This window comes from Taudactylus pleione, unplaced genomic scaffold, assembly GCF_031769625.1.
Source record: "Taudactylus pleione unplaced genomic scaffold, aTauple2 ptg000251l, whole genome shotgun sequence".
Lineage (NCBI taxonomy): Eukaryota > Metazoa > Chordata > Amphibia > Anura > Myobatrachidae > Taudactylus > Taudactylus pleione.
Window position 1 is genome coordinate 10261701 of NW_028284653.1, and position 26177 is coordinate 10287877.

At 47.1% G+C, this 26177-nt stretch overlaps 2 protein-coding genes across 2 annotated transcripts in view; one reads left to right on the top strand and one right to left on the bottom strand.

The window, feature by feature from the left end:
* The window catches only part of DNAJC2 (DnaJ heat shock protein family (Hsp40) member C2), a 47985-nt gene extending 31739 nt beyond the window's left edge, over positions 1-16246 (top strand). Inside the window, exons 10-17 of the mRNA XM_088480244.1 lie at positions 954-1103; positions 2403-2491; positions 2687-2756; positions 5040-5224; positions 12008-12108; positions 15060-15170; positions 15652-15806; positions 16078-16246. Coding sequence (XP_088336370.1) covers positions 954-1103; positions 2403-2491; positions 2687-2756; positions 5040-5224; positions 12008-12108; positions 15060-15170; positions 15652-15806; positions 16078-16152 — 936 coding nt within the window. The 3' untranslated portion in view covers positions 16153-16246. The remainder of the gene's footprint in view (positions 1-953; positions 1104-2402; positions 2492-2686; positions 2757-5039; positions 5225-12007; positions 12109-15059; positions 15171-15651; positions 15807-16077) is intronic.
* The window catches only part of PMPCB (peptidase, mitochondrial processing subunit beta), a 52286-nt gene continuing 42268 nt past the window's right edge, over positions 16160-26177 (bottom strand). The window contains exon 13 of the mRNA XM_088480245.1: positions 16160-16501. Within this exon, the coding sequence (XP_088336371.1) occupies positions 16437-16501 (65 nt within the window). The 3' untranslated portion in view covers positions 16160-16436. The remainder of the gene's footprint in view (positions 16502-26177) is intronic.

Sequence of the window (26177 nt, forward strand, 5' to 3'; positions counted from 1 at the left end):
TTTTGTTCCCCATCCTCAAAAAACCTCCTCTGACCTCTTCCATTCCCTCTTCCATTCCCTCTTCTCTTTCATTTGTAACTGTCTCTCCACTATCCCCCGTCAGATGGCTCAATGCTTTCTCAAGTTTAATATGTTCAAAACTAAGCTCATTGTCTTTCAACCTTGTCATACTGTATATCCAGGCCTCCTCATCTCTCCTTCACTGTTGTCCGTTATCTCCTCAGTGAATCAAGTCCACTGCCTGGGCCTCACACCTTATTTCGCTTCTCATTCACTCCCCACATTCAGATTTATCAACCAGTTATATCCTTGTTATCACTCGTTACTAATCATAAATGGTGCTCCAACCAATCAGCTCCTGTCATTTTTCAAACACATGACCGTTAGGAGCTGATTGGTTGGAGCACCATTTAAGATTAGTAACGAGTGATAACAAGACTGTCACTGGTTGTTAAATCTGGGCACTTATCAAATGCGGTCAGTTCCATCTTCAGGGCAGAATTTGCCTTGCTTCTCCCTCAACGCTATGAAAACACTTGTATATTCACTCCTCTCTTATCTCAACTATGTTAATAGCGGCGATAAGAAATTACATTTATCAGGTCTAAAACCTTTTGATACATTTGTTCCAATATTTTTTTTTTTTTTAATAACAAAAACAAAACTATTGAAGTATCCAAAGACACAGGAGTATTTCTTAATGGTTGCTGTGCAATGTCATAATTGAATCCAAAAGGTAAATCCTTCCTAGAAGTAAAAGGACATGTAATGGCATCCTGTGCTTGTCCAGATTTCCAACCACCACCTCTTACCCCTCTCCCCCTCAGAAACTGTTGCTTGCTTAACTCTAGGTCATAGTTGTGAATATCGGCTGCATTTTTATAAACACCGATCATCTCAAAGGCTTAATTTGAGCTTTGATTTATACTAACAAACCTATAAACTGATTACAGCAAAGGCAAGCTGAGCTGGAGGCTGTTCGTTTAGCAAAAGAGAAGGAAGAGGAAGAGGCTCGTCAGCAGGCACTGCTTTTGAAGAAGGAAAAGGAAATACAGAAGAAAGCCATAAAGAAGGAACGACAGAGGCTGCGCACTTCATGCAAGGTATGTTAGCCTAGTTAGGCCTCATCTGCCATGGTTATTCTATCTTCTGTGACTATATACTAGGGGTGGGCAATAAGCGGCCCCCCAGATGTTGTAAAACTACACATCCCAGCATGTCCTGCCACAGTTTTGCTATTTGGCCATGCAAAAATGTTGCATTGCATGCTGGGATTTGTAGTTTAACAACGGCTGGAGGGCAGCTGATTGCCTACCCCTGCTCTAAACCCTACAAGTGCCAGATTTAGAGAGACTGCTGCGAGAGGGGGCCCTGACTGTGGCGCGGGACACACAGGACACCTTGCCTCCCATGATGGAAAGGACGGACGGGATGCGACACACTCTCGGAGGAGGTGGGGCACACACAGGCACATGTCACCCTCAGCCTGGACCCTCATGCTTCCCAGCCTCTCTGTCATTAAGTGAGGAATGTCTGTACAAGATTGTGCTACCACTATGGACATGTGTCTCACTGCTTATGAAAGCCCCCTCCCACCCCACTAATAGTAGTTGCCCAGGTGGGACTTCGGCATCTTTCTTAAAATAACTATAGCAAATGTGAAGTAAATCCTTAATTATATACGATAATTCCTTGTGCCTACTGGGAAGTTCCTAGCTGTTTGGGAAAGCCTATGATTTCCCCACTAGTCTTTGATAATCTGCTGTTACCTATGAACGTTAAGTCAGGAAGTTATTTGTGTTAAAGTCCTGTGCGGCTCAGAAGGCTCTGAGACCCCCAGAAAAGTGTAAACAAGGTAACCTGGGCAATGGAAGGGCTCCCTCTGTGGCCAGGACACCTTTTATTATTATCATTTATTTATATGGTGCCACAAATATTTCGCAGTGCCTTACAAAGTACATAAACAAGTTGTAGACAAGCGACTTACAGAACAATACACTACAGGACCAGGACATGGATAATATATATTGGTACATTAGCGACCATAACACCCAGATAAGCAACAGAGCATAAGCAACCAAGTGTTAGGTGCCCTAGTGGGGAGTAAGAAGTAGATGAAACTAAAGTGGGGAGAAGCACAAGAGGGTAGAGAGCCCTGCTCGTAAGAGCTTACATTCTAAAAGGGAGGGGAAGACAAACGGGTGACCCAGATGGGGTAGATGGGGGAGGAAGGAGCATGTAGTAGGGAGTTAGAATGATATATATCCTCGATTAACGACCGAGTCGTAGGAACGGCTAATCTGTCTATCCTGTTGTCAGACTAGGATTCATAGAACCAGAAACCGCTTTACCTCCTGTAAAATGCCATTTATTATTATTTGTTTGTTTTCTTCTCGCCACAGAATTCAAATTACTTTTCTGAGAGTGAAGCAGAAAGTGTGAAAATGATGGAAGAAATTGAAAAGTTGTGTGATCGCCTTGAGCTAGCTAGGTAATGGATATTATATAGTGCTTTTAGGACACTTTCTGTTTCCATTATGATATAATTTGATGCAATACTAGAGATTTTCCCCTTGCATACCACCCGTAACTCAAAGCCAATGGCCGTCTCATGGAATGAATGAAAGAATGGTCTATTTTATTGATTTTTACTTGCGCTTTATTCAGTGTAATCCTGTCCTTTCAGTTTACAGTCTCTGAATGAGATCCTTTCTGGAAGCTCTAAAGAAGAAGGTAAAACTGCTGTTGAAAAACAGGTATGTGAAATAGAAAATTTTTCATTTATCATTTGTAATGCAAGTACCAGTATTTTATTAGTTCATGTTTATGTAATGTTCTTCCAGTGCTGCATGTTAACAATATTGAACAAAGGTGTCCATAGCGTATGTTATACACTAGGACTCCCTTTCTAACTACTTTCTAAATTGTTCAAAACAATTCTAAATAATGGGATTTGGGTTCTTACCTGATAAATCCTTTTCTCTAAATTTCTTGGGGGACACTGTAAAGACACTGGTTATAAGTGGTGCTGGAGGAGTCTGGGGACTAAATAGCTAAAACTTGACAGCAAAGACCCCCCCCCCGGCCAGTCAGTTGTCTGGAACAGGCTTGTTCACCAAATTGTAGGCTTCGTGGATGACCAGTTTAATGCACCTGGCAATAGTCTGCTTGAAAAAAGGCAAAGCACGCTTACTAGCATCATAAAGCAAAAAGCAAAGAATGAGGGATGGAAATCTCTGGTGCTGTCTACATAAACATGTAGAGCCTGCACTAAGTACAACATAGCAAGCAACGAAGGAGTGTCCAACTGATCCTCCACCCAAAGAGAAAGTACCACAATCTACTGGTTGATATGGAACCTCTGGACAATCGGAAAGGGCGACCTGTGAGACAGGGGCTCAATTCAGAGACCCTCCAGGCAGAGGGGATAGCTAGAAGGAACACCGGTTTACACATAAACCACTGGAGGTCCAGAGGTTTAAAGGGATGGTGCTGAAGAGCATGTAGGAACAGAACCAGGCCCAAAGGGGCAACCGGGGAAATAAAGGTGGTTGAATGTGACGCAACCCCTGGAGGAAAGTCTGCACCGCAGGAATGAGTGCAGTCTTCCGCTGAAAGTAAACTGAGATGGCCGAAACCTGTACCTTGAGGGTTGAGAGGAGGAGTCCCAAGATCAAAACCTCCAGGAGAAAGGACAGGAGTTTGAAGAGGTGGACAACCGCTGGATCCAGTTTCCTAATGGCACCCCGGAGCCCCGCCGAGAGTACCCAGCCGAGGGCTGGTGTTGCGGCACCGTGGATGGGTGATGGAGCAGCAGTGCAGACGTCCAGAGGACTGTCTAGCGCTGCTGCTTTGTAGTAAAAATGAACATAAAGGTAAATCATAAAAATAAAGCTTTTTTTTTATCCAATAATTTTTTATTGAGTTTTTAAAATATGCAAAAATTTACATTATACAACAATATAAACATTACAATGAAAACAAAACAAAAAAAAAAAATAGTACATAAAGCATAAATCTTGTGTGTGATTTCACTTATTATCCACATATCATGTGTACGATATATCAATCATCGCATGCATGTCAAACAACAAATAAAGTATTATGGTACATATACACATGGTAAAGACATTCTGCACAGCATTATACAAATATAATTATTGTTGTTAAATTAATATAGCAGCTTAAGACTGGGTAGTAGACAGGCTGGGTGCCAACAACCTTGAACGACTATATGGAGAATCGAGCCATCTTTCCCAGGTATCATAATACTTCTGTACAGAGCCTCTAGCTGTATAAACATACTTTTCATGTGCAGCAACCACCCCAACCAAAGATAACCAGGTTTCCATATTTGGCCCAGTGGTTGCCATCCAATCCCTTGCTATGCAGACCTTGGCAAGCGTACAGAGATTAATAGTGTAACGTAAGGCATGTTTGTCGATTATGTCTGTATCTATCACCGCCAGAATGCATGCCTTGGGGGTAAGAATATCCTGAGGTATACCCGTAGAGACAATAACACGGGATACCCCTTGCCAAAAGGAATATATAAAAATAAAGCTTGGGCTGCTTAATAGCAGCCTTACTGTTCTAATGGTGATCCAGCTCCTGCCAGACACCAACGAAACTGAGTTGCCCTCAGGCTGTGGGCGGGGTATAGGGGGAAGGACCAGAGCATCCTGGGACAGGAAAAAGCGTTGCTGTTTGTGTCCAGTCCTCCAAGTACCACCTACACCCCACTGTATCCCTTTGGAGCCCTATGGTCCTTGAAGAAGAAATAACTATTTTACCACAACAGTTTCTTATAACGTAGGTTGGTTAAAATTAAATCTGGCAAATTGAACTGATATGATTCTGCTGACACCCCCTCATTTCACTTCTTGACATGACTATACCACTGTTTACAGCATGTTGTTCGTTGTTTTAATAACCTATCTTTCTTTTTGTTTATTGTTCACCTATTTTGCTCCTTTTATTACAAAAAAAATAATATTATTTTAAATAATTTTTCCCATATAATCTCATGCTGTATTTAGATTGCAGAGGTAAATGCCCAGCTGAAAAGAGAGAAGGAGCAGGAAGAGGCACGTATGAGGCAGTCCACGAAGGGGGCAGAGCAGTCTGCATTTGGAGGCGGGGGCAGCAGCAAGTCTTGGTCAGAAGATGATTTACAGCTACTTATTAAAGCTGTGAACTTATTTCCTGCTGGAACAAATGCAAGGTATGAACAGTTATTACTATGGCTTATTTATTGCTTTATGTTCGCCCAGTCCTGGTAGCATTTCACATGGAGTCCTCATTCTCATAAGCAGCACATCTGACTTGTTTGCTCTGCGCAGATGCTTGTTGGAACTTCAGGCATAAAATGTTGAAAGAGTTATTATATATTAATATAGTTCACTTTAGGTTTAATAAACTCCGATCTCAAGGTCAGTTTAGGCTGTTTGATTTTAAACTTGAAAAGTTTTTGCCATGTCATTTATTAATCACTTATTTTACAAGTATCTGGAGAGATTGGCTGGGACTTAGTTATTGTTAGACAATCCAGTTATTAAATAAAATGAAGGTGTTCATGTTCTATTTGGCTAAAGAACACAAATATACCTGATTTCAGTTTGTATCTTTACATGAGAGTATGTTACTAACATGTATGGCTGCATTGTAGTGGTGTAGCAACATAGTCAAGAGACACCAATTAGTATTGTGCTGATTTATAGCTAGCATTGTCCAGCATTACTGTCAGACCATACTAATTACATGTCTAAAGTCTGTAATCAAATGTTATTTCATTCTGTTCTGAGCTATACGAGTGATAACTCATAGCAAACCTGTATTTTTAGACCTATGAACTTAGTGTCTGAGTCCCACGACCATAACACCTCACACTCCTTTGTTAAAGGTTGGAAGGATTCTCCATAACACAAATGTGGTAGGATAATTGGAAAACGCACAGTAAAACAATTCAGGAATATGAATAATATAAAAGGGTCTAAATTGACACTACCAACCCAATTGTCTATTTTACGGCTATCTCATATGAACAGTGTACATTTGCTCACTTTCTACTTCAGGGTCCATAGGGTATCCACAGGATACCTTGGGGTATAGGTGTGACGTCAGTCGCAGGGCACCATAGAGTTAAGCTTTTCAGCCTCCCAGGATGCACTAGGGTCCCCCTCCTATACCCCGCCCCCGAGCCAAGGCACCTCAGTTTAGTTTGGTGCCCGGCCGGAGTCGGGTGCACCTGTTGGAGTGGGGGCTAGAAGAGCCCCTGAAGCTTTTTCTTCATGCAGCTGTGGCTGCACATCTGGATGAACAGCATGGACAGTCAGTCCTGACGTCCATGCTGTCTTCCCTACACCCCGCCGGTACCAGAACGCCGGTACTGATCCGGGGATGCTGGTGGGCGTCTGGGGTCACAGCTAGCGGTGAACCCAGATGTTCCGGACCATGGCCGGATTCAAGGGGGACAGAGGTAAGCAGCGGGGTTCCGCGGTGGGTCCCCGCTGATCACATGGTCCTAAGTCCCCAGGCAGGGGGCTCCCTGGGGACTGGCTGCAGCGTGGAGCCAGGCGACCAACCTGCGCTTCCACTACCCCCTGGGACAGCGGACCGCAGCAGAGCGGTAGCGCTGCGGCGTCCCAGGGGTTAAATGCATGCCAGGGGAGCGCGCCTTCCCTGTCTCACAGCCGGCGCCTCCCCCGCTGCACACAGCCCTCTCTGCACTGTGCTGACTGGTCCTGTGTCAGCGCTCCTCCCCCAGGCCAGCTTCTCTCTGCTCCTCGGCGGCCATCTTCTCTGCAACGCATGGTGAACGCTGCTGGAAGTCTGGAAGGAAGCATCGTGGTCTGGGTCCCCCCGCATACCTCTCCTCCGCTGTGGCTCAGGTCTGTGTATGCAGCGCTGTGTCCTACCAGGCCCTGTGTCTGTGTAGTTGAGTGATCAGCGCTGTTAGTGCAGGAATTGTTATTTCTCTGCATTGTATGTGACTGTGCTAGCGCTGCCTGTAACTTTTCTTCTCTAAACTGTCAGCTTTATTACTGTCCCTGTTCTTTCTGCTAAAGCCCTTGCGGTGCGGTGCTGCAGGGTGGTCTCTCGCCTATTTAATACTTAATTGGTGAGAGAGGTCACATACGTGGTGCCATCATGTCTGAAAGTGATTTTCCCCTCCGGCTACAGTGTACCACGTGCAAAGTACCGTTAGCGGAGGGGGAGGGTAGCGCGGAGGGCCTTTGCCAGCAGTGTTTGTCCATGGCGCGGCCTATTACGGTTACAGCACCGGTACAGGAGCCGCCCTGGGCTTGTTTCGCTCAGGCGTTAACAGCTTTAGTGGGCCAGTTAGCTCCGCAGCCCGCGTTTACTCCGATGGGTTTGTCCCAGCAGTCTGTGGTGTCGTCACCCATGCAGGGGTTCCCACGACAATTGGTGGTACCCCACAGTCTCCCTATTTCCCCGCTCCCGGGTTCTCAGGAGCCAGCGTGGGTTAACTCCCTGACGAGTTCTGTACAGCACTTGTCGGATGTGTTGCAAGGGGAGTCTGTGATGCGGCCTCATAAAAGGCCGGTGGCGTCTCTGTCCGCTCCTTATGAGGATGACGAAGGGACGTCTGATGATGGGGAGATTCTGGATCCTTACGATCAGGAACCTTTCCATACTAAGGACGCTGATGCTAAGTCCAAAGTATATATTCCTGGACTTATTCGGGCGGTCCGCACAGCCTTGGTGATTGAGGACGAAGTTCCCCCAGCGGCTAAATCTAAGTATGCCTTTTTCAAAGATGTGAAGGGCGATGCCACAGTCTTTCCTCTTTCGGGTCAGTTGGTGGACCATTTAGAGGAGGCGTGGAAACAACCTGGCAAAAGATACCAGCCGCAGAGACGCCTGGCGGTGGCTTATCCGTTCGCGGATAATTATTTTGCTAAGTGTGAATCCCCTCCACAGGTGGATTCTCACGTGACCCGTCTTGTCCGTAGTGCCACATTGCCGATGCCATCCATGTCCTCCCTTAAGGATGCTACGGACCGCAAGGTAGAAATCTGCCTGAAGTCTGCTTATTCCCTTGCAGGGGGGGCAGCACGGCCGGCTATGGCCATTTGCTGGGTTGCCAGAGCGATGGAGCGCTGGGCGGATTCATTAGAGGCTTCTTTTGAATCCGACTGTCCGGCCGAACAGGCGGAGTTGATTGGCAATCTCCGTGATTCGGCCACCTACATCAACGAGGCGGCTCTAGACATTAGTACTCTGGTGTCTAGAATTTCTTCAGCAGCGGTAGCTGCTCGTCGCACCTTGTGGCTGCGATCCTGGAAGGCGGACGCAGATCCAAGAAAGGTCTGGAAGCGTTGCCGTTTACCGGAGAAGTTCTCTTCGGTCCGGATCTGGATAAGATTGTGGCCACGCTGGCGGCAGCCAAATCTGCTTGTCTCCCGTCGGCCGCTGCTCCTTCTGGTTCTGGACCATCGTCCTTTCGGTCATCTAGGGCCCAGGGCAGGCCCAAACCACAGTCGTTTCCTCGACAGGCTGGCCCTAAGAAATCGGTCAAGCCCCGGAAACAGGCATGGAGTACCAGACGTCCGGCCCCCAAGCCAGATGACGGTCCGGGTCTCCCCTTGGGGGATCCCAGGGTGGGAGGCCGCCTGCTGCAGTTCTCCCGGTGTTGGTCGTTCACTACGACAGACACTTGGGTTCTGGAGGTGGTCTCTCACGGGTACGCCCTCTCCTTCCGGCACAGACCCCCGGCTCGATTCTTCACCACGGATCTACCATCAGACCGGAACAAGGCTACGGAGCTGCGGAAGGTATTGCACACTATGCTCCAGGCTGGAGTTATAGTGCCTGTTCCATTCTCCCAGAGGGGCCAGGGTTTCTATTCAAATCTTTTTTTGGTACAGAAACCCAATGGGTCATATCGTCCGATTCTCAACCTCAAAGCACTCAACAAGTCTTTGCGGGTCCCGAAGTTTCGGATGGAGACCCTACGGTCCATCATTCTGGCGCTGGAACCTGGGGACTACATGGTGTCATTGAACTTACAGGACGCTATGGCGGTCATGGCGGCTTCTCTGCGGCTGCAAGGAGTCCGCATGTTGCCGTACTTGGACGACCTGTTATTGGTGGCAGGATCTCCAGAGCTCCTGTTACACCACTTGGACCTGACCATTGCACTGCTGCAATGGCACGGCTGGCTAATCAACTGGCAGAAGTCCACTCTAATCCCGTCTCGGAGGATTCTGCATCTTGGAGCCTTATTGGACTCGGGACAGCAAAGGATCTTCGTGACGGAGGACAAGATCTCTGCTTTACAGTCAAGGGTGCGCAGTTGTCTGCACAGCCGCCGGGTGTCCTTACACTCGGCGATGAGGTTACTGGACTCCATGGTGTCGGTGTTCGACATGGTGGAATACGCCCAGTTTCACTCCAGACCTCTGCAGCACCTGATCCTGTCCAAGTGGAACGGGCTGCCTCAGTCTCTGAAGTTCCAGACGATTGTGCTCACCCCGGAGGTTCGCCTGTCCCTTGCGTGGTGGTTAAAGACGACCCACCTCAACAAGGGACGTCCGTTCTGGGTTCCAAATTGGGTCCTGTTGACAACGGACGCCAGTCTTCGGGGCTGGGGAGCAGTTTCGGGTCCACACTTGTTCCAGGGCAGGTGGACACCGACAGAAGCGGAGCTTCCAATAAATATCTTGGAACTCCGTGCGGTCTTCAATGCTCTCCTGCAGGCACAGCGGTTTCTCCAGGGTCACCCGGTGCAGGTCCAGTCGGACAATGCTACCACCGTGGCCTACATAAACAGGCAAGGAGGAACTCGCAGTCGGGCGGCTCTCGTAGAGGTCTCTCGGATCCTGGTTTGGGCGGAGCGCAATCTTCCGGCCATATCAGCGGTCTTCATCCCGGGAGTGCTAAATTGGGAGGCAGACTTTCTAAGTCGCCAGGACGTTCATCCAGGGGAATGGTCCCTGCACCCGGACGTTTTTCAACTACTGGTGGACAGGTGGGGTCTTCCAGAAATCGACCTCATGGCGTCCCGGCACAACAACAAGTTGCCGGTGTACGGGTCTCGCACAAGAGACGAAGGGGCGTCTCTGGTGGATGCTCTGTCCGTCCGGTGGACGTTCAGGTTCGCATACCTGTTCCCTCCGGTCTCCCTTCTTCCACGGGTAATCCGGAAATTCAAACAGGAAGGAGGGACGCTCCTGTTGATAGCTCCCGCGTGGCCCAGACGGCACTGGTTCTCAGACCTTCAGGGTCTGTCCGTGGACAGTCCTCTGCGGTTGCCGCTACGACCGGACCTTCTGTCTCAGGGTCCTTGTCTTCACCCGGACCTGACTCGGCTGTCTTTGGCGGCGTGGCTGTTGAGACGGCCATGCTGAGGTCCTGGGGGTTTTCCAGCTCTGTGGTGCGTACCATGTTACGAGCTCGGAAACCGTCTTCCGCGAGGATATACCATCGCGTGTGGCATATGTTCTTCCAGTGGTGTCGACCGAGAGGTTATGCACCGCGGGAGTTTCGTCTGTCTCGGATTCTCGCCTTCCTGCAAGCGGGACTAGATCATGGGCTTCGCCTTGCTTCTTTGAAGGTACAGGTTTCGGCCCTATCTGTCTGGTTTCACCGTAGGATTGCTACAATCCCGGATGTGCGCACCTTTATGCAAGGTGTTCTCCGTATTCAGCCGCCCTTTGTTCCACCTGTGGCGCCTTGGGATTTGGCTGTGGTCCTGAGGGCTCTCCAAGGACCGCCGTTTGAACCACTGGGCTCAGTGGATATTAAATGGCTAACAGCTAAGACTGTTTTCCTTCTGGCCGTTGCTTCAGCCAGACGTGTTTCTGAGTTAGGGGCTCTTTCTTGTAGACCCCCTTTCTTGGTTTTTCATGGGAACAGGGCAGTGCTCCGCACTCGGCCCAAGTTTCTTCCCAAAGTTGTTTCCCAGTTTCATGTTAACGAGGAAATAGTTGTTCCGGCCTTTAACTCACCGGGTCTTTCCGTGGGTGAGGCCTCTTTGGATGTTGTGCGGGCCTTAAGGACTTATGTTGACCGCACTTCTTTGTTTAGGAAGTCGGACGCTTTGTTGTCCTCTATGGCTTCTGTAAAAAGGGTTGGCCTGCTTCAAAGCAAACTTTGGCAGCCTGGATCCGTATGGCTATTTCTGAAGCTTATCTTCATGAAGGCCTACCGGTCCCTCCTTCTCTGAAGGCTCATTCCACTAGGTCTGTGGGTCCTTCGTGGGCAGCTCGACGTGGTGCCTCGGCAGTTCAGATCTGCAAGGCTGCTACGTGGTCTTCTGTCCATACCTTCGTGAGGTATTACTGGTTTGACACCTTCGCCTCTCAGGATGCTTCCTTCGGGCGGCGGATTCTCCTTTCTGCACAGGAGCGTCCCCACCCTTAAAGGATACTGCTTTGGGACATCCCCAAGGTATCCTGTGGATACCCTATGGACCCTGAAGTAGAAAATATGAGATATGGTAAGAACTTACCCTTGTTATCTCTATTTCTACGAAGTCCATAGGGTTCCACAGGACTCCCGCCCTGTCGCACCTGTGCTGCAGATGGGCTTTGCTCTGGTCACCGGTTTTCCGTCTCCCTCTGGTGAGAATGTGATTCTTGTATGTGTCCAGATCTTTGTTCTCTCTTCCTTCTCCTCCTCCGGCCTATGGCTTGGTAACTAACTGAGGTGCCTTGGCCCGGGGGCGGGGTATAGGAGGGGGACCTAGTGCATCCTGGGAGGCTGAAAGCTTAACTCTTTGGTGCCCTGCGACTGACGTCACACCTATACCCCAAGGTATCCTGTGGAACCCTATGGACTTCGTAGAAATAGAGATAACAAGGGTAAGTTCTTACCATATCTCATATTATTTCAGCAAAATTATCAACATGCATTTTATGGGGAGTGAATTATGTATCGCCATATCCATGCGTGTTTGTCAAACATGGTCATCAGTTATTACTTTAGTTAAGACCATATCATTAAATTAAACCTGTCTGTATAACATTATATTCACCTATAGGTGGGAAGTTATTGCCAATTATATGAACTTACACTCCATTTCTGGAATAAAAAGGACAGCAAAGGATGTAATAAATAAAGCAAAGTCTCTACAGAAGCTAGGTAAGTAAGGAGCCATGTTTCATGTTGTATCGCTAATTATATGTTACAGTCTTGAAGTAACATTGTCTTCTGTGTAATGTTTTTTTTTTTCTGGGTATAGCATGGTATTCTCTAGATCACGATGAAAAGCTATGTACTACTTACTATACACTGATCAGCCATAACATTAAAATGACTGAAGGGTGAAGTGAATAACATTGATTATCTCATTACCGTAGCATCTGGGGTAGGATATATTAAGCAGTAAGTGAATAGTCAGTTCTTGAAGTGTTGGTTCAGGCTCAGTCATGCACGTGGGGAGTGAAGGCTAGCCCATCTGGTCAGGTTGGGTATGGGATGCTGACTCAGAATATAGACAGTGGCATCACAACGGATTTTAATATGTATTCTAACTCTGCCCCTAGTGTCTAACCTTAACACTCACCGTCTGAATCTGTCGGTATTGTGACCGTTGGGATCCTGACTAAATGCGTCTGAAAAAGTTAATGCTGGCTATGATAGAAAGGTGTTAGAACAAACAGTGCATCACAACTTGCTGTGCATGGGGCTCCATAGCCGCAGACAGACCAGAGTGCCCCAGCTGACCCCTGCCAAAAGTGCCTACAATGGGCATGTGAGTGTCAGAAATGGAAGACGGTCTAGTCTGATGAATCATGTTTTCTTTTAAATCACGTGGTCAGCCGGGTGCATGTGCATCATTGACCTGGGGAAGAGATGGCACCAGGATGCACTATGGGAAGAAGGCTAGCCACCAGAGGCAGTGTGATGCTCTGGGCAATGTTCTGCTGGGAAACCTTGGCTTCTGGCATTCATCTGCATTTTAGTTTGACACTTACCTAAACATTGTTACAAACAAAGTACCCCCCTTCATGGCAACAGTATTCCCTGATGACAGTGGCCTTTTTACAGCAGGATAATGTGCCCTGCCACAGTACAGAATGGTTTGAGGAACATGACTAGATCAAGGTGTTTATTTGGCCTCCAAATTCCCTAGATTTCAGTCCGAAGGAACATCTGTGGGATGTGCTGAAAAACAAGTCCGAGCCATGGAGGCCCCACCTCGCAACTTAAAGGATTCTTCTGCTAACTTCTTGGTGCCAGATACTACAGGCACCTTCAGAGGGGACCTACACAATATTAGGCAGGTGGTCTTAATGTTATGGCTGAGGGGTGTATATTTGTGTATTGTACCTATTTCTAAAAGTTATTGTTTGATTATGTTTTATAATGACTGGGGTGTGAGTACTTCCTCTGTATCATGTTTGCTACATGCTAAATGTGCTCTTAATTTAATTTCTTTAGCTATAGAATAAAGCATACGGTGATCAACTCACACCCACATTTTATTTCTGTTATAATTACATGAAACTGTCTACAGTTACAATATACCTACCAGCAGTACAGCCGTGGCCAAAAGTTTTGAGGATGACACAAGTATTGGTTTTCACAAAGCTTGCGGCTTCAGTGGTTTTAAGGTGTGTACACACTGGGCAATTAGGAAAGACTGTACGATTACGACATTGTAGTCGTTCCTGATCCCCTGTAGTGCCTACACTGACCGATCAGTGGTTCAGTGTAGGCACCCTCCATCATTCCAGAACATGGCCAATCTGTCGTTATCGACAAATTGGGCTGCATGTTCAGGCGATGGACAGTGTCGGGAACGACCACTGGGAGCACGCATTGCTGGTAGTTTCCTACATTATAGTGCACGATTACGCTGTCGTAATCGTGCAATTACTCAGTAAAATCGCCCAGTGTGTACGCACCTTTAGACCTTTTTGTCAGATATTACTATGGTATACTGAAGTAAAATTACAAGCATTTCATAAGTGTTAAAGGCTTTTATTGACAATTACATTAAGTTTATGCAAAGAGTTAATATTTGTAGTCTTGACCCTTCTTTTTCAAGACCTCTGCAATTCGCCCTGGCATGCTGTCACTCAACTTCTGGGCCACATACTGACTGATGGCCGTCCATTCTTGTCTAATCAATGATTGGAGTTTGTCAGAATATGTAGGTTTTTGTTTGGCCACCCGCCTCTTGAGGATTGACCACAAGTTCTCAATGGGATTAATGTCTGGGGAGTTACCTGGCCATGGACCCAAAAGCATTGATTAGGCCAGGGCTCGACAAATCCCGGTCGCCATTGTGACTAAGATTTACTCCTGGCGACAGAGTCCCCAAACCCCCCCACTATTACAGGGGACTTACTACTAGGTTGAGGGGCACTGAAAGGGCATGTGTGGTGGTCTATACAAGCTTTCATATATTTTGGTAATTGACGATGGTCTGGCTCCTAAACTTTTAAGATGTCTCCTGGATTTTACAAAAATGGGTCGAGCCCTGGATTAGACAAGAATGGGCAGCAGTCAGTCAGTATGTGGCCCAGAAGTTGATTGACAGCATGCCAGGGCAATTTGCCGAGGTCTTGAAAAAGAAGGGTCAACAGTGCAAATATTGACTCTTTGCATAAACCTAATGTAATTGTCAATAAAAGCCTTTGACACTTATGAAATGCTTGTAATTTTACTTCAGTATACAATAGTAACATCTGACACAAAAATGTATAAAAACACTGAAGCAGCAAATTTTGCGAAAACCAATACTTGTGTCATTCTCAAAACGTTTGGCCATGGCTGTACATACAAATCAGTATAGCATAACGGCCACTCTTCTCATAGTTGCTATTTAGAACTTTGCAAGTTCTTTTGAAGGAATTCAGCCAGAGACCAGAACTTGCTTGGTACCTCCCGACAGTTACCCTTTCAATATATCATCACTGGAGGAATGGAATGTTTTTAGTTTCTAAATTAATTCAGGTCAAAAGCTACCAGAGTTATTATAAATGCAACCAGTAGCCTTTATGCATATGTATCCATCTACTGAAGATGGGGTACACTTCATATAGATTTGTTCATGGAAGTCATCTGCTTTGTTTTTAATGCAGATCCCCAGCAAAAGGATGATATCAACAAGAAAGCTTTTGACAAGTTCAAGAAGGAGCACAAAGTTGTACCTCAGTGTGTGGATAATGCTATGCCTTCAGAGCGCTTTGAAGGTAAGTGTATGATGTGTTGATGCACTTGTCCCTCACCCTTACATGCTTGCCTACCCGCAGGATTCACAATGTACACCCTCTGCCGTGATCATAAGTGGTCAGTTCTCCAGTGATTAACACCCTTGAGAACTTTGAATGAACACAGCAAGCCGTACAGATACAGCATTGAGTTTAAAATGACAAACCGTGACACCAGTAGTTGCTTTGAAAGGATAAGGACGTTGTCAGATATTTGGATCTGGATCTACAAATAGGCAAAATTTGATTTACACTTTGGAAGGAAACTAGATTGCATGCTAAATGAAGCTTTAGTTGGTGGCAGTATTGAGGCTGGTCACCACATCTCATATTTTTTAAAAACTAGTGTATAAATGACTTGTACTTAGGCAGTAGGAATGATGAATTGAGCAAATCATTGTGTTTTTAGTAAGGACAAGGAGTGCCAAAGACACATAACCTGCATTATAATACTTTCCTAAAGGTCCTGGTGCAGAGTCCACTCCCTGGACCACCGAAGAACAAAAACTTCTAGAGCAAGCGCTGAAAACCTATCCTGTAAATACTCCTGAGAGATGGGAGAAGATTGCAGAAGCTGTTCCTGGCAGGTCCAAGAAGGATTGCATGAAAAGATATAAGGTTGGCTATACTTTGTTCTAATTGTATCAGATATAAAAGTAGGGTGTGCTTTAGTTTATCATATCAAAAGTGGCAATAATATAGTTTATTAAACCACAATAAAACTTAATGAAATTAAAAATGTGAAACATCTAATTGGGAGGCATCTTTTCCATGTCAGAGGCAGGTTCCTGCATGGACACACTTTCACGTATTTCATGTGAAATTTAGCAGTGGATATGTTCCTATTGCCATTTCCAACTATAATTTCCCTGTTCTCTTTTTTTCACAGGAACTTGTAGAAATGGTAAAGGCCAAAAAAGCAGCTCAAGAGCATGTAGTGAATGCAACCAAGGCCAAGAAATGAGTCCATCTGTTTGTGTTATGTTTTATAATAAAAATAAGCAAAATACTGCACAAGTATTTGGTTGGATAAATTATATTAAACTTTTCTTAATGTACACAGTCAATGTTCTTAATGAGTTCTGTAGTATTTACAGCAAACACCGAAACCTGTTTAAGGGTCAACTAACCCATTAATCTCCGAGTCCTACAAGGCTCATATAAAAAGAGAAATGTAAAAATCCTGCAAACTATGTGCTTTACAAAAAAGAAAAACAGCAAAAAACTACTGGTATTGAAAAGATATATTCATTGTCTAAGCCAATACATTCCGCTTCTGATCTGGTCATATTCAGGGAGTTGTCCAATGGGACCTGGTAAAGACAAAAGTGAGCACGTTACATGTTTGCTTAATGCAACAACTATGTACAGCAAAGCAAGGTGGTGTTAGCAGCCCTTGTAATAACAGTTATGTTTATGTAAGATACCAGGTTACATTTTACTATTTATACTGGATCTGTATACTTGCATTAACTCCTTTCAGCGTCTGCACCATAGGGCATGAAGGTTTTGTCTAGGACTTTGAAATAATAATTAAAAGTTTCTGCTTGTCCCCCACTGTATCCCTCAATATGCAGGGAATTCAAATATTTGTTTAACTATTCTCCTACAGGATTGGCCCTGAATGTATGGGTGCAGAACATCCCCCAATATTATCAGAGAACAGGATTGAGGGGACAATGTACCAAGCTGATTTTTACATAAAATTATGCAGAAACTGTAGTTTCTTCATAAATTTATGAATCAATCCTATGTACTAATGGCACAATGCAGTCCCTATTAACAATGGGGACTACGGGATGCCGCAGTCAATACACCGATGCCCGTCAGAATGCCGACGCCGCCATCCCATAGAGATCAAGACACCGATGTCAGCATCAGGGAGGGGGGGGGGGGGGGGAGGGTTAGGTTTAGGCTACTTACCGACCCCTGTTGGGAACCTGAACATTGGAATACCACTGTCTGGCGCTCGAGATGCCGGCGGTCAGAAGACAGTCAATCGTATGTTTCTACCTCAGGGTCCTTAGGGATCCACAGGGATACCTTGGGGTATAGGTCTTGGCTCCAGCCATGGGCACCACAGAGTTAAAAGATGTCCTCCCAGGATGCACCGGGCCCCCTCCTATACCCAGCCCCCAGGCCAAGGCACCTCAGTTTCAGTAGGTGCCCGGCCGGGAGCTGGTCATCGCATAGGGGGGCTGTGTATAACAGCCCCTGAAGATCTTAAAGAGCGGTAGCATAGGGCTGTCCAGCGGATGTCAATGCTACCGCTCCGACACCCCCGCCGGCGTCGACCACCGGTAGCGATCCGGGGAGCTCGACGGGCTCTTGGGGGTTCCAGCTAGCGGAACCCCCGGGGGCCTTGGACTGTGGCCGGACCTACGGGGGGCTGCATAAGGTAAGCAGCGGGCGTCTGCGGTAGGCGCCCGCTGACTCACAGGCCGGCGTCCCCAGGGCTGGGGGCTCCCTGGGGACGGCAGTATAGTGGAGCCAGGTGGGTGCCTGCGCTCTCCACTAGACCACCAGGGATACGGGGCTGGAGCGTTGCGGAACACGCTCCAGCATCCCGGGGGTTAATGGCCTGCCAGGGGAGGACGCCTTCCCTGTAGCGCACAGGAGGCTCCTCCCCATCACTGCTGTTGGCGCCTTACATTAAGGCTTTGGCGGGCTGAGGCAGTGATCCTCCTCAGGCCCGCCTCCTTTCATCCTCCGGCGGCCATTTTATGTGTCCCAACGCTGTGGTGACAAGGGTGCGGAGCCTGGGGTGCCCCTTACATACCTCTCCTCCAAACAAACAAAAATGGCAGCTGCTCAATCAATCTAGCAGTACTAATCAGGTGCTTGAAAGGGAGGGGTCATACTAAGTAGAGAAAGGAGGGGGATTTAACCCCCTATTGTACCTCAGCACACTGAATAATACCTGCAACAATATATGAAGACTATATGGTCATAGAAATTCAGAGATATTAGTTGCATGCATTTGCAAACACATGGGAGGCTGCTGGGCCACGTCACGGCTTCTCTGTTACCAGCAGTCCCTAACACTAAGGGGTTCACATCCGGGGCGCAGTGCACCCCAAAAAACGTCCAGCCCAGGACCCCCCCAGGGCATCACACGAAAATGGAAAAAGAGTGACAGTGCAGTGTAAAGTATAGCTGTGTGTGAGTAATCATTAAGTGTGGAATGAGAGGTTAAAATATATGTGAAAAAATACATGAATAATAAACAAACCTAAAACAATTATAAGGCCTTTATCATGAGGCCTTATAATTGGTATATTTTACATTTGGGATGAGCGTTTGGGCGTAGGGCCCCCGGGACTGGTCTGGCTGGGCCTCCTCAGGGCATCACCACTTAATACACATAGTTGCTTTTCACATCACCTTTTATGTTTGTTTATTATTCATGTATTTTTTCACATATATTTTAACCTCTCATTCCACACTTAATGATTACTCACACACAGCTATACTTTGCACTGCACTGTCACTCTTTTTCCATTTTCGTGTGATGCCCTGGGGGGGTCCTGGGCTGGACGTTTTTTGGGGTGCACTGCGCCCCGGACGTGAACCCCTTAGTGTTAGGGACTGCTGGTAACAGAGAAGCCGTGACGTGGCCCAGCAGCCTCCCATGTGTTTGCAAATGCATGCAACTAATATCTCTGAATTTCTATGACCATATAGTCTTCATATATTGTTGCAGGTATTATTCAGTGTGCTGAGGTACAATAGGGGGTTAAATCCCCCTCCTTTCTATACCTCTCCTCCAGTAAAGGTCAGCGTATGTAGTGCTATAACTGCCAGACTGTAAGTCTGTGTATGTGATAGTGCAGGGTTTTTCTGCATTGTATGTGACTTTATGCTAGCGCTGTGTGCCTGATCTTTCTCCTGTCGGCCATTTTAGCTATCCCTATTTCTTCCTCCTGACCAGCCCTCTCAGTGCCAGTACTGTCAGGGTAGGAATTTACCTCAGTTTTAGATTTATTTCTGTGAAAGGAGTGTCACATACCACTATGTCCAGTGAGGACTCTGCTAGAGGAGCACCTCTCCTATTTTCCTGCTCCAGATGTAAAGCAGGTGTGGGGGAGGGGGCGGTACTTCAGGATGGGTTATGTGCTGCATGTTTGGCCATCCCTAGTACCTCTGCTGTACCCAGCACCTCTCGGGAGCCACCTTGGGCTTGTTTTGCACAAGCCCCGACTGTTCTTGTAAATAGGCTTGCAGCCCCTCCTACGTTTCCACAATTGGGGTTTGCACAGCAGGCGGTAGTCCCGCCTCCTGGGAGTTCCAGGACTCATAGTAATGCAGTGCCCCCCGCAACAGGTCCTTAATCAGGCTGACCCAGGTTTGTCTGATCTTGGGGTGCGGGGCTCTCAGCAGGATCAACCTAGACCTGCTAAAAGACCGTTAGTGTCATATCCATCAGCTCAGGATGATGAAGATGACGGCTCGTCCGATGAGGGCGAATTTGTAGATTTTTCGGACACTGACACTCCTCAGTGGAGGGCGGACACAAGCGTCTGGCTCGTACATATCCCTTTGCGGAAGATTACTTCACTAAATGGGAGTCTCCTCAGGTGGATTCTCACGTGACGCACTTAGTAAAGAGCGCAACTTTGCCTATGCCGTCTATGTCTTCTCTGACGGATACTACAGACCGTAAAGTGGAGGTGTGCCTAAAGTCTATCTATTCCCTTGCTGGAGGAGCATCTAGACCAGCTATGGCTGTCTGCTGGGTGGCCCAGGCTATGGAAAGGTGGGTGGACGCTTTGGAAGCGTCATTTGCTTCTGAGGGTACCAGCGAACAGGTTGTGTTAGTGGGTAACCTTCGGGATTCCGCGATGTACATTAACTAAGCAGCTTTGGACTTGAGCCTGCTTACTTCTAGGATTGCTGTGGCCGCTCGACGCTCCTTGTGGTTACGTTCGTGGAGGGCGGACGCTGAATCCAAGAAAGGCTTGGAATGCTTACCCTACAATGGGCAGGTCCTGTTTGGACCAGCTTTGGACAAAATAGTGGACACTTTGTCGGCTGCCAAATCTGCATGTCTACCCTCAGCCCCGACTTCGTCTGGGTCTAAAAATCCGTCCTTTCGGCCCTATCAACCTCCGGGAAAACCTAGGGTTCAGTCTTTTCCGAGACCTTCAGGTCCCAAAAAGACCGCTAAGACCAAGAAGCAAGTTTGGAGTACCAGACGTCCAGCTGCCAAGCCGGACGACAAACCCTCAGCCTGACGGGTTGGGCCTCCCCTTGGGGGATCACAAGGTGGGAGGCCGACTTCTGCAATACGCCCAGTGTTGGTTCAAAACCACCACAGACACTTGGGTAAGGGAGGTGGTATCTCAGGGATATGCCCTCTCCTTCCGCAGAAGGCCTCCTCATCAGTTCTTTGTAACAGCACGTCCTTCAGATCCAACGAAGGCTCTAGCGATCCAAGAGTCAGTGCGTTCTATGCTTCAGATGGGAGTAATAGAACCTGTTCCGTTATCCCTGAGAGGGACCGGATATTGCTCCAACCTTTTTCTGGTTCAAAAACCAAATGGATCATACCGACCTATACTCAACCTCAAGTCCCTGAACAAGTTTTTAAGGGTCCCTCGGTTCCGAATGGAGACTCTGCGTTCTATTGTTTTAGCTGTGCAACCTGGGGATTTTATGGTGTCCCTGGATATTCAGGATGCTTACCTGCATATCCCCATTGCCAGGGCTCATCAGCGTTACCTCAGATTTACAGTGTCGGACCTCCATTACCAGTTTCAGGCTCTACCGTTTGGCCTTTCCACGGCTCCTCAGGTGTTCACAAAAGTAATGGCGGTTATGGCGGCACACCTGCGGTTGCAGGGAGTTCGCCTGTTACCTTACTTGGACGACCTTCTGTTGTTGGCAGGGTCGCCACAAGTCCTTTGCAGCCATCTACAACTGACAATATCTGTATTGCAGGCTCATGGCTGGATAGTGAATGGTCCATCTCGGGGCATTGTTGGACTCTCAGCAACAGAGGATCTTCTTGACGGAGGAAAAGATAGCCCTGTTGCAGTCCAAGATACGCAATGTTCTAAGCAGTCGCCGAGTGTCTCTTCTCTCAGCGATGAAGTTACTGGGTTCCATGGTGTCAACGTTCGACATGGTGGAGTATGCCCAGTTCCATTCCAGGCCTCTACAAATGTTGATCCTGTCCAGATGGGACAGAAATCCTCGTCGAATAAAGACACAGATGATAAGGCTCACTCCGGAAGTGCGCCTGTCTTTGACGTGGTGGTTACAAAAGTCTCATCTCAGCAAGGGACGTCCGTTTTGGATTTCGGATTGGGTCCTTCTAACAACGGATGCCTGCCTTCGGGGCTGGGGCGCTGTGACAGGTCCACACGTCTTCCAGGGACGGTGGACGTCAGAGGAACCGGACCTGCCAATCAATATATTGGAAATTCGAGCAGTGTTCAGGGCGCTGCAGTATGCAAGACCGTTCCTGCTGGGGAAACCTGTGCAGGTTCAGTCAGACAACGCCACCACGGTGGCTTACATAAATAGTCAGGGAGGAACTCGAAGCCAAGCGGCTCTACGGGAGGTGTCCCGCATTCTGACTTGGGCAGAAGGCAATCTTCTGGCCATCTTCATTCCGGGTGTGCTCAACAGGGAGGCGGACTTCCTCCGAGTGTCTATCCATCGACACTCCTTGGCTGTTACCTCAGAGGCCGGACCTATTGTCTCAGGGTCCTTGTCTCTACCCGGACCTGAGTCGGCTATCTTTGACGGCGTGGCTCTTGAGGCTTCCCTCTTGAGGTCCAAGGGTTTCTCTAGAGCGGTGGTCAATACCATGTTACATGCTCGTAAGCCGGCTTCAGCTAGAATTTACCACAGGGTGTGGCATACCTATTTTGAGTGGTGTCGCCCTAAAGCGTACGATCCTCGAGAGTTTAGAATCTCGAGAGTATTGGCTTTCCTTCAGGCAGGCTTGGATTTAGGTCTACGCCTTGCTTCACTGAAGGTGCATGTTTCTGCCCTGTCGGTTTTGTTTCAACGAAGGATTGCTACGCAGCCTGATATCCGTACCTTTATGCAGGGTGTCCTTCGCATCCAGCCTCCCTATGTCCATCCGGTAACTCCATGGGATCTGGCTGTGGTCCTGAAGGCGCTACAGGATCCTCCATTTGAACCTCTGGGTTCTGTGGATCTGAAATGGCTTACTGCAAAAACAGTGTTCCTTTTGGCTATTGCTTCAGCCAGAAGGGTGTCGGATTTGGGGGCTCTTTCGCCTCGCCCCCCTTTCCTAATTTTTCATTCGGATAGGGCGGTACTTCGTACCCGTCCCGAATTCCTTCCTAAAGTGGTGTCTAGTTTCCACATTAACGAGGAAATTGTGGTCCCAGCTTTTAATTCATCTGATCTCACAGCTGGTGAGGCTTCTTTGGATGTGGTACGACGGGCTCTGCGGATTTACGTGGACCATACCAGTTCTTTGAGAAAATCTGACTCTTTGTTTGTCCTATATGGATTTCATAAGAGGGGTTGGCCCGCCAATAAACAGACTTTGGCACGCTGGATCTGCATGGCGATCTCTGAAGCATACACTCATGAGGGACTTCCAGTGCCACCCTCTGTAAAAGCTCATTCTACAAGATCTGTGGGACCTTCGTGGGCAGCTCGACGTGGCGCCTCAGCTCTTCAGCTTTGTAAGGCGGCCACGTGGTCCTCTGTCCATACTTTCGTCAAACATTACGCCTTCGACACATTTGCTTCTCAGGATGCTTCCTTCGGGCGGCGGATTCTCCTCTCGGCACAGGAGCGTCCCCTCCCTTGAAGGATACTGCTTTGGGACATCCCCAAGGTATCCCTGTGGGACCCTGAGGTAGAAAACAGGAGATATGGTAAGAACTTACCTTTGTTATCTCCGTTTCTACAAAGTCCTTAGGGTCCACAGGGCGCCCGCCCTGACGCCCTGTGCTTCCATAGGGTGTTGTTCTGGTCACCAGTTTCTATCTCCCTTTTCTATGAGAATGTGAATCTTGTGTGTTCCAGACTTTCTTCTTCCTCTCTCCCGGCCTATGGCTTGATACTAAAACTGAGGTGCCTTGGCCTGGGGGTGGGGTATAGAAGGGTGCCCGATGCATCCTGGGAGGACATCTTTCAACTCTGTGGTGCCCATGGCTGAAGCCAAGACCTATACCCCAAGGTATCCCTGTGGACCCTAAGGACTTCGTAGAAACGGAGATAACAAAGGTAAGTTCTTACCATATCTCCTGTTATTCCAGGACTACGATCTGACCATTAAGTTTTTCGGAGGTTAGCACCGGTAGTTTACACCATATTCAGATCATGTAAACTTCTTTGTCTATAGGGTCTCCAGGGGAAGGAGAGAGATCTCTCCCCTGCAGCCCCCAGAAGCTGAACTTCTGTGAAAGACTTCTAAATGCCGAGATATAACTCACAGGGACAGCAGGGGGGGGGTCTCCATAATGAATAATGTACACCACTGCCAAGGAATACTCCGAGTCCTTATGGGCTTTCCCCACAATAGGTCTCACTGAACCAGAGCATTTCTCACCATTCTCAATCCTAGAACACTAAATGAAAGCAAGGCCATGAAGGATTATACCCTGAAAATGGCAATGAAGGGCAACAGGCCTTCATCCCCAGAGGCTGGCATAAGTCATCACAATTGTACAATCCCAAAAGGACAGTCTCGGTGAATGGTTGAAATAAACGTGACTTGTAAAATTTGAAAATGAGTTTGATCTGGAACACCCTTGACTGAAACCCTGCAAATTATATGGTTTTGCACGTCAAGACCATCTACTCCAGGTATTACATGCAGGACTGGAACAACATCCCTTTGCGAACCAATAGCCTTGGTTAATAAAGCATTTGTCTTATCCCCTTGTAAGAAAAACTCTGCTGTTGAGTATTGAACAGCAGACCCAAAAAGACAAGTCTCAGTGTAGGGACTAGATTGTTAGTTTATAATCCAACCATGAGACTCTGACTTTGGTTTAGGTGCCTTACAAGATATTAAGAGACTCCATCTTCATCAAAAGATCATCTAAGAAACGGATCATTATAACACCCCTTGGATCTTAGAATTTTATCCATAACCCTTGTAGAGCTGTTACTAGCCCGAATGGCAGAGATCAAAACTAGAAACATTTAGACTAAACCACAAACCTGAGAAAACATTAGTTATTTTACCAGAATGGCAAGAGCACTGTATTCTCGACAAAGCGTTACCTTTTCGAGGCAGCAAGAAAGAACCGGAATTGAGTGCCCGCAATTTTGGCATATTAACTGTTGTCCAGCTAATAATTTTATCCAGCTCCGGATCAAATAAAATATGACTGGAAAAAAGACAGACTTGAGTCTTATACTAAGGGTCCACCTCCCAAGTTGCCAGATGGTAGAGCAAGCAAACATCACTGAAGCCAATACTCTAGCCCCAATAAGAAGCCCCATTTCCCCAGATATTTAGACACCACCTCGCATGTGCTCAACCAAGATCAGACTGCAAACCCTCCTTAACTAACCAGTTTTCCATAACATGTTGGTCTCAGAGAAGTATAAAATATACTTAGGTCTTGAATTTCTGATCTTTAATGACTGTGGCATTTGGTATTCAGAATAAAATGGCCTTAAATGGCTCGCTAGCAGTTCATGTTTTAGAGATATCCATGGTTCAGCACAGGTGGTTAAATCAAATTGACTGAGGTACTAATTAAGTCACCTGTGTTCAACCATGGATCTCTCTAAAACCTGGACTGTTAGGGTGCCTTGAGGACTGCGTTTGGGAACCTCTGGGACACAGGGTTTGTAATCTAAACCAGAATCTTTCAGTGAGGTGCTGAATGATGAAATTTCTGGGATGTAGATTTTGAGGAGTTTTCCAAAATACTCACTAAAGAAAATAAACCATTGAGAAGACCATGCATGGCCTTAGCCAGGGCCTGTGCTCAGGCCGGTTCGTCTAGAGCACAGTTTCTCAAACTCTGTCCCCAAACAGTGCATGTTTTCCAGGTCTCCTCACAGAATCGCAAGTTAAATAATTAGCTCCACCTGAGGTTCTTTTAAAATGTGTCAGTGAGTAATGAATGCATCTGCTGGGTGACCTGGAAAAAGTGACCTGTGTGGGGTCCTGAGGACAAAGCTTGAGAACCTCTGGTCTAGAGCAGTGGTTCTCAAACTCTGTCCTCAGGACCCCACACAGTTCACAGTTTCCAGGTCACCCAGAAGGTGCACAGGTGTATTCATTACTCACTGACACAAGTGAGTAATGAATACACCTGTGGAGCTAATTATTTCACTTGTGATTCTGTGAGGAGACCTGGCAAACATGCACTGTTTGGGGTCCAGGGCACAGAGTTTGAGGACCTGTGGTCTAGAGCAGGGGCATACAAATGTGCCATATACAAATAAAAAGGGCTTTAAATGGAGGACCAAAAGATTTTATTCATAAGGAAGAGATTTTCATCGCTAATGCACATCAAGGTTGGCCCCCAGTTCACAGTATGTCATAGTGCATTTCCTCTAGTTCACATTATGCCACCATTTAAAAAGTAGTGACCAGATTTAAACCCCCTCCCCCCAGTTCCTTTTACCGACCACCAGGGAATGTGCAGCAAGGTGTGTGTGTGTGCGTGTCTGTTTGGCTTGCATGTAAAGCAGCATGTGGTTTTTTTGTTTTTTTTTTAAACAACCAATTTACAAAAAATTGTATTTCTACATTGGACTATGAAACATTACATTTATAATTTGTAAATGTTCCTTCGTGTGACATCAGTACAGTGACCTCTGACATTTGGCTACAGTCCACCGAGGTCTCCGGAAGGCAGCCTCCAGCAGTAGAATACCATTACATGCAAAGGCTTGGTCTGCATACTGGCAGTGTTGGAGTGTGAAAGTGAGCAAACATTTTTCATGCGCCTATTCAAAAATGCCTAAAAAAAAATTGTATGACCTAAGTCTCCCCCTGCACACCAGCAATCAAATAACTAAGATACAAAA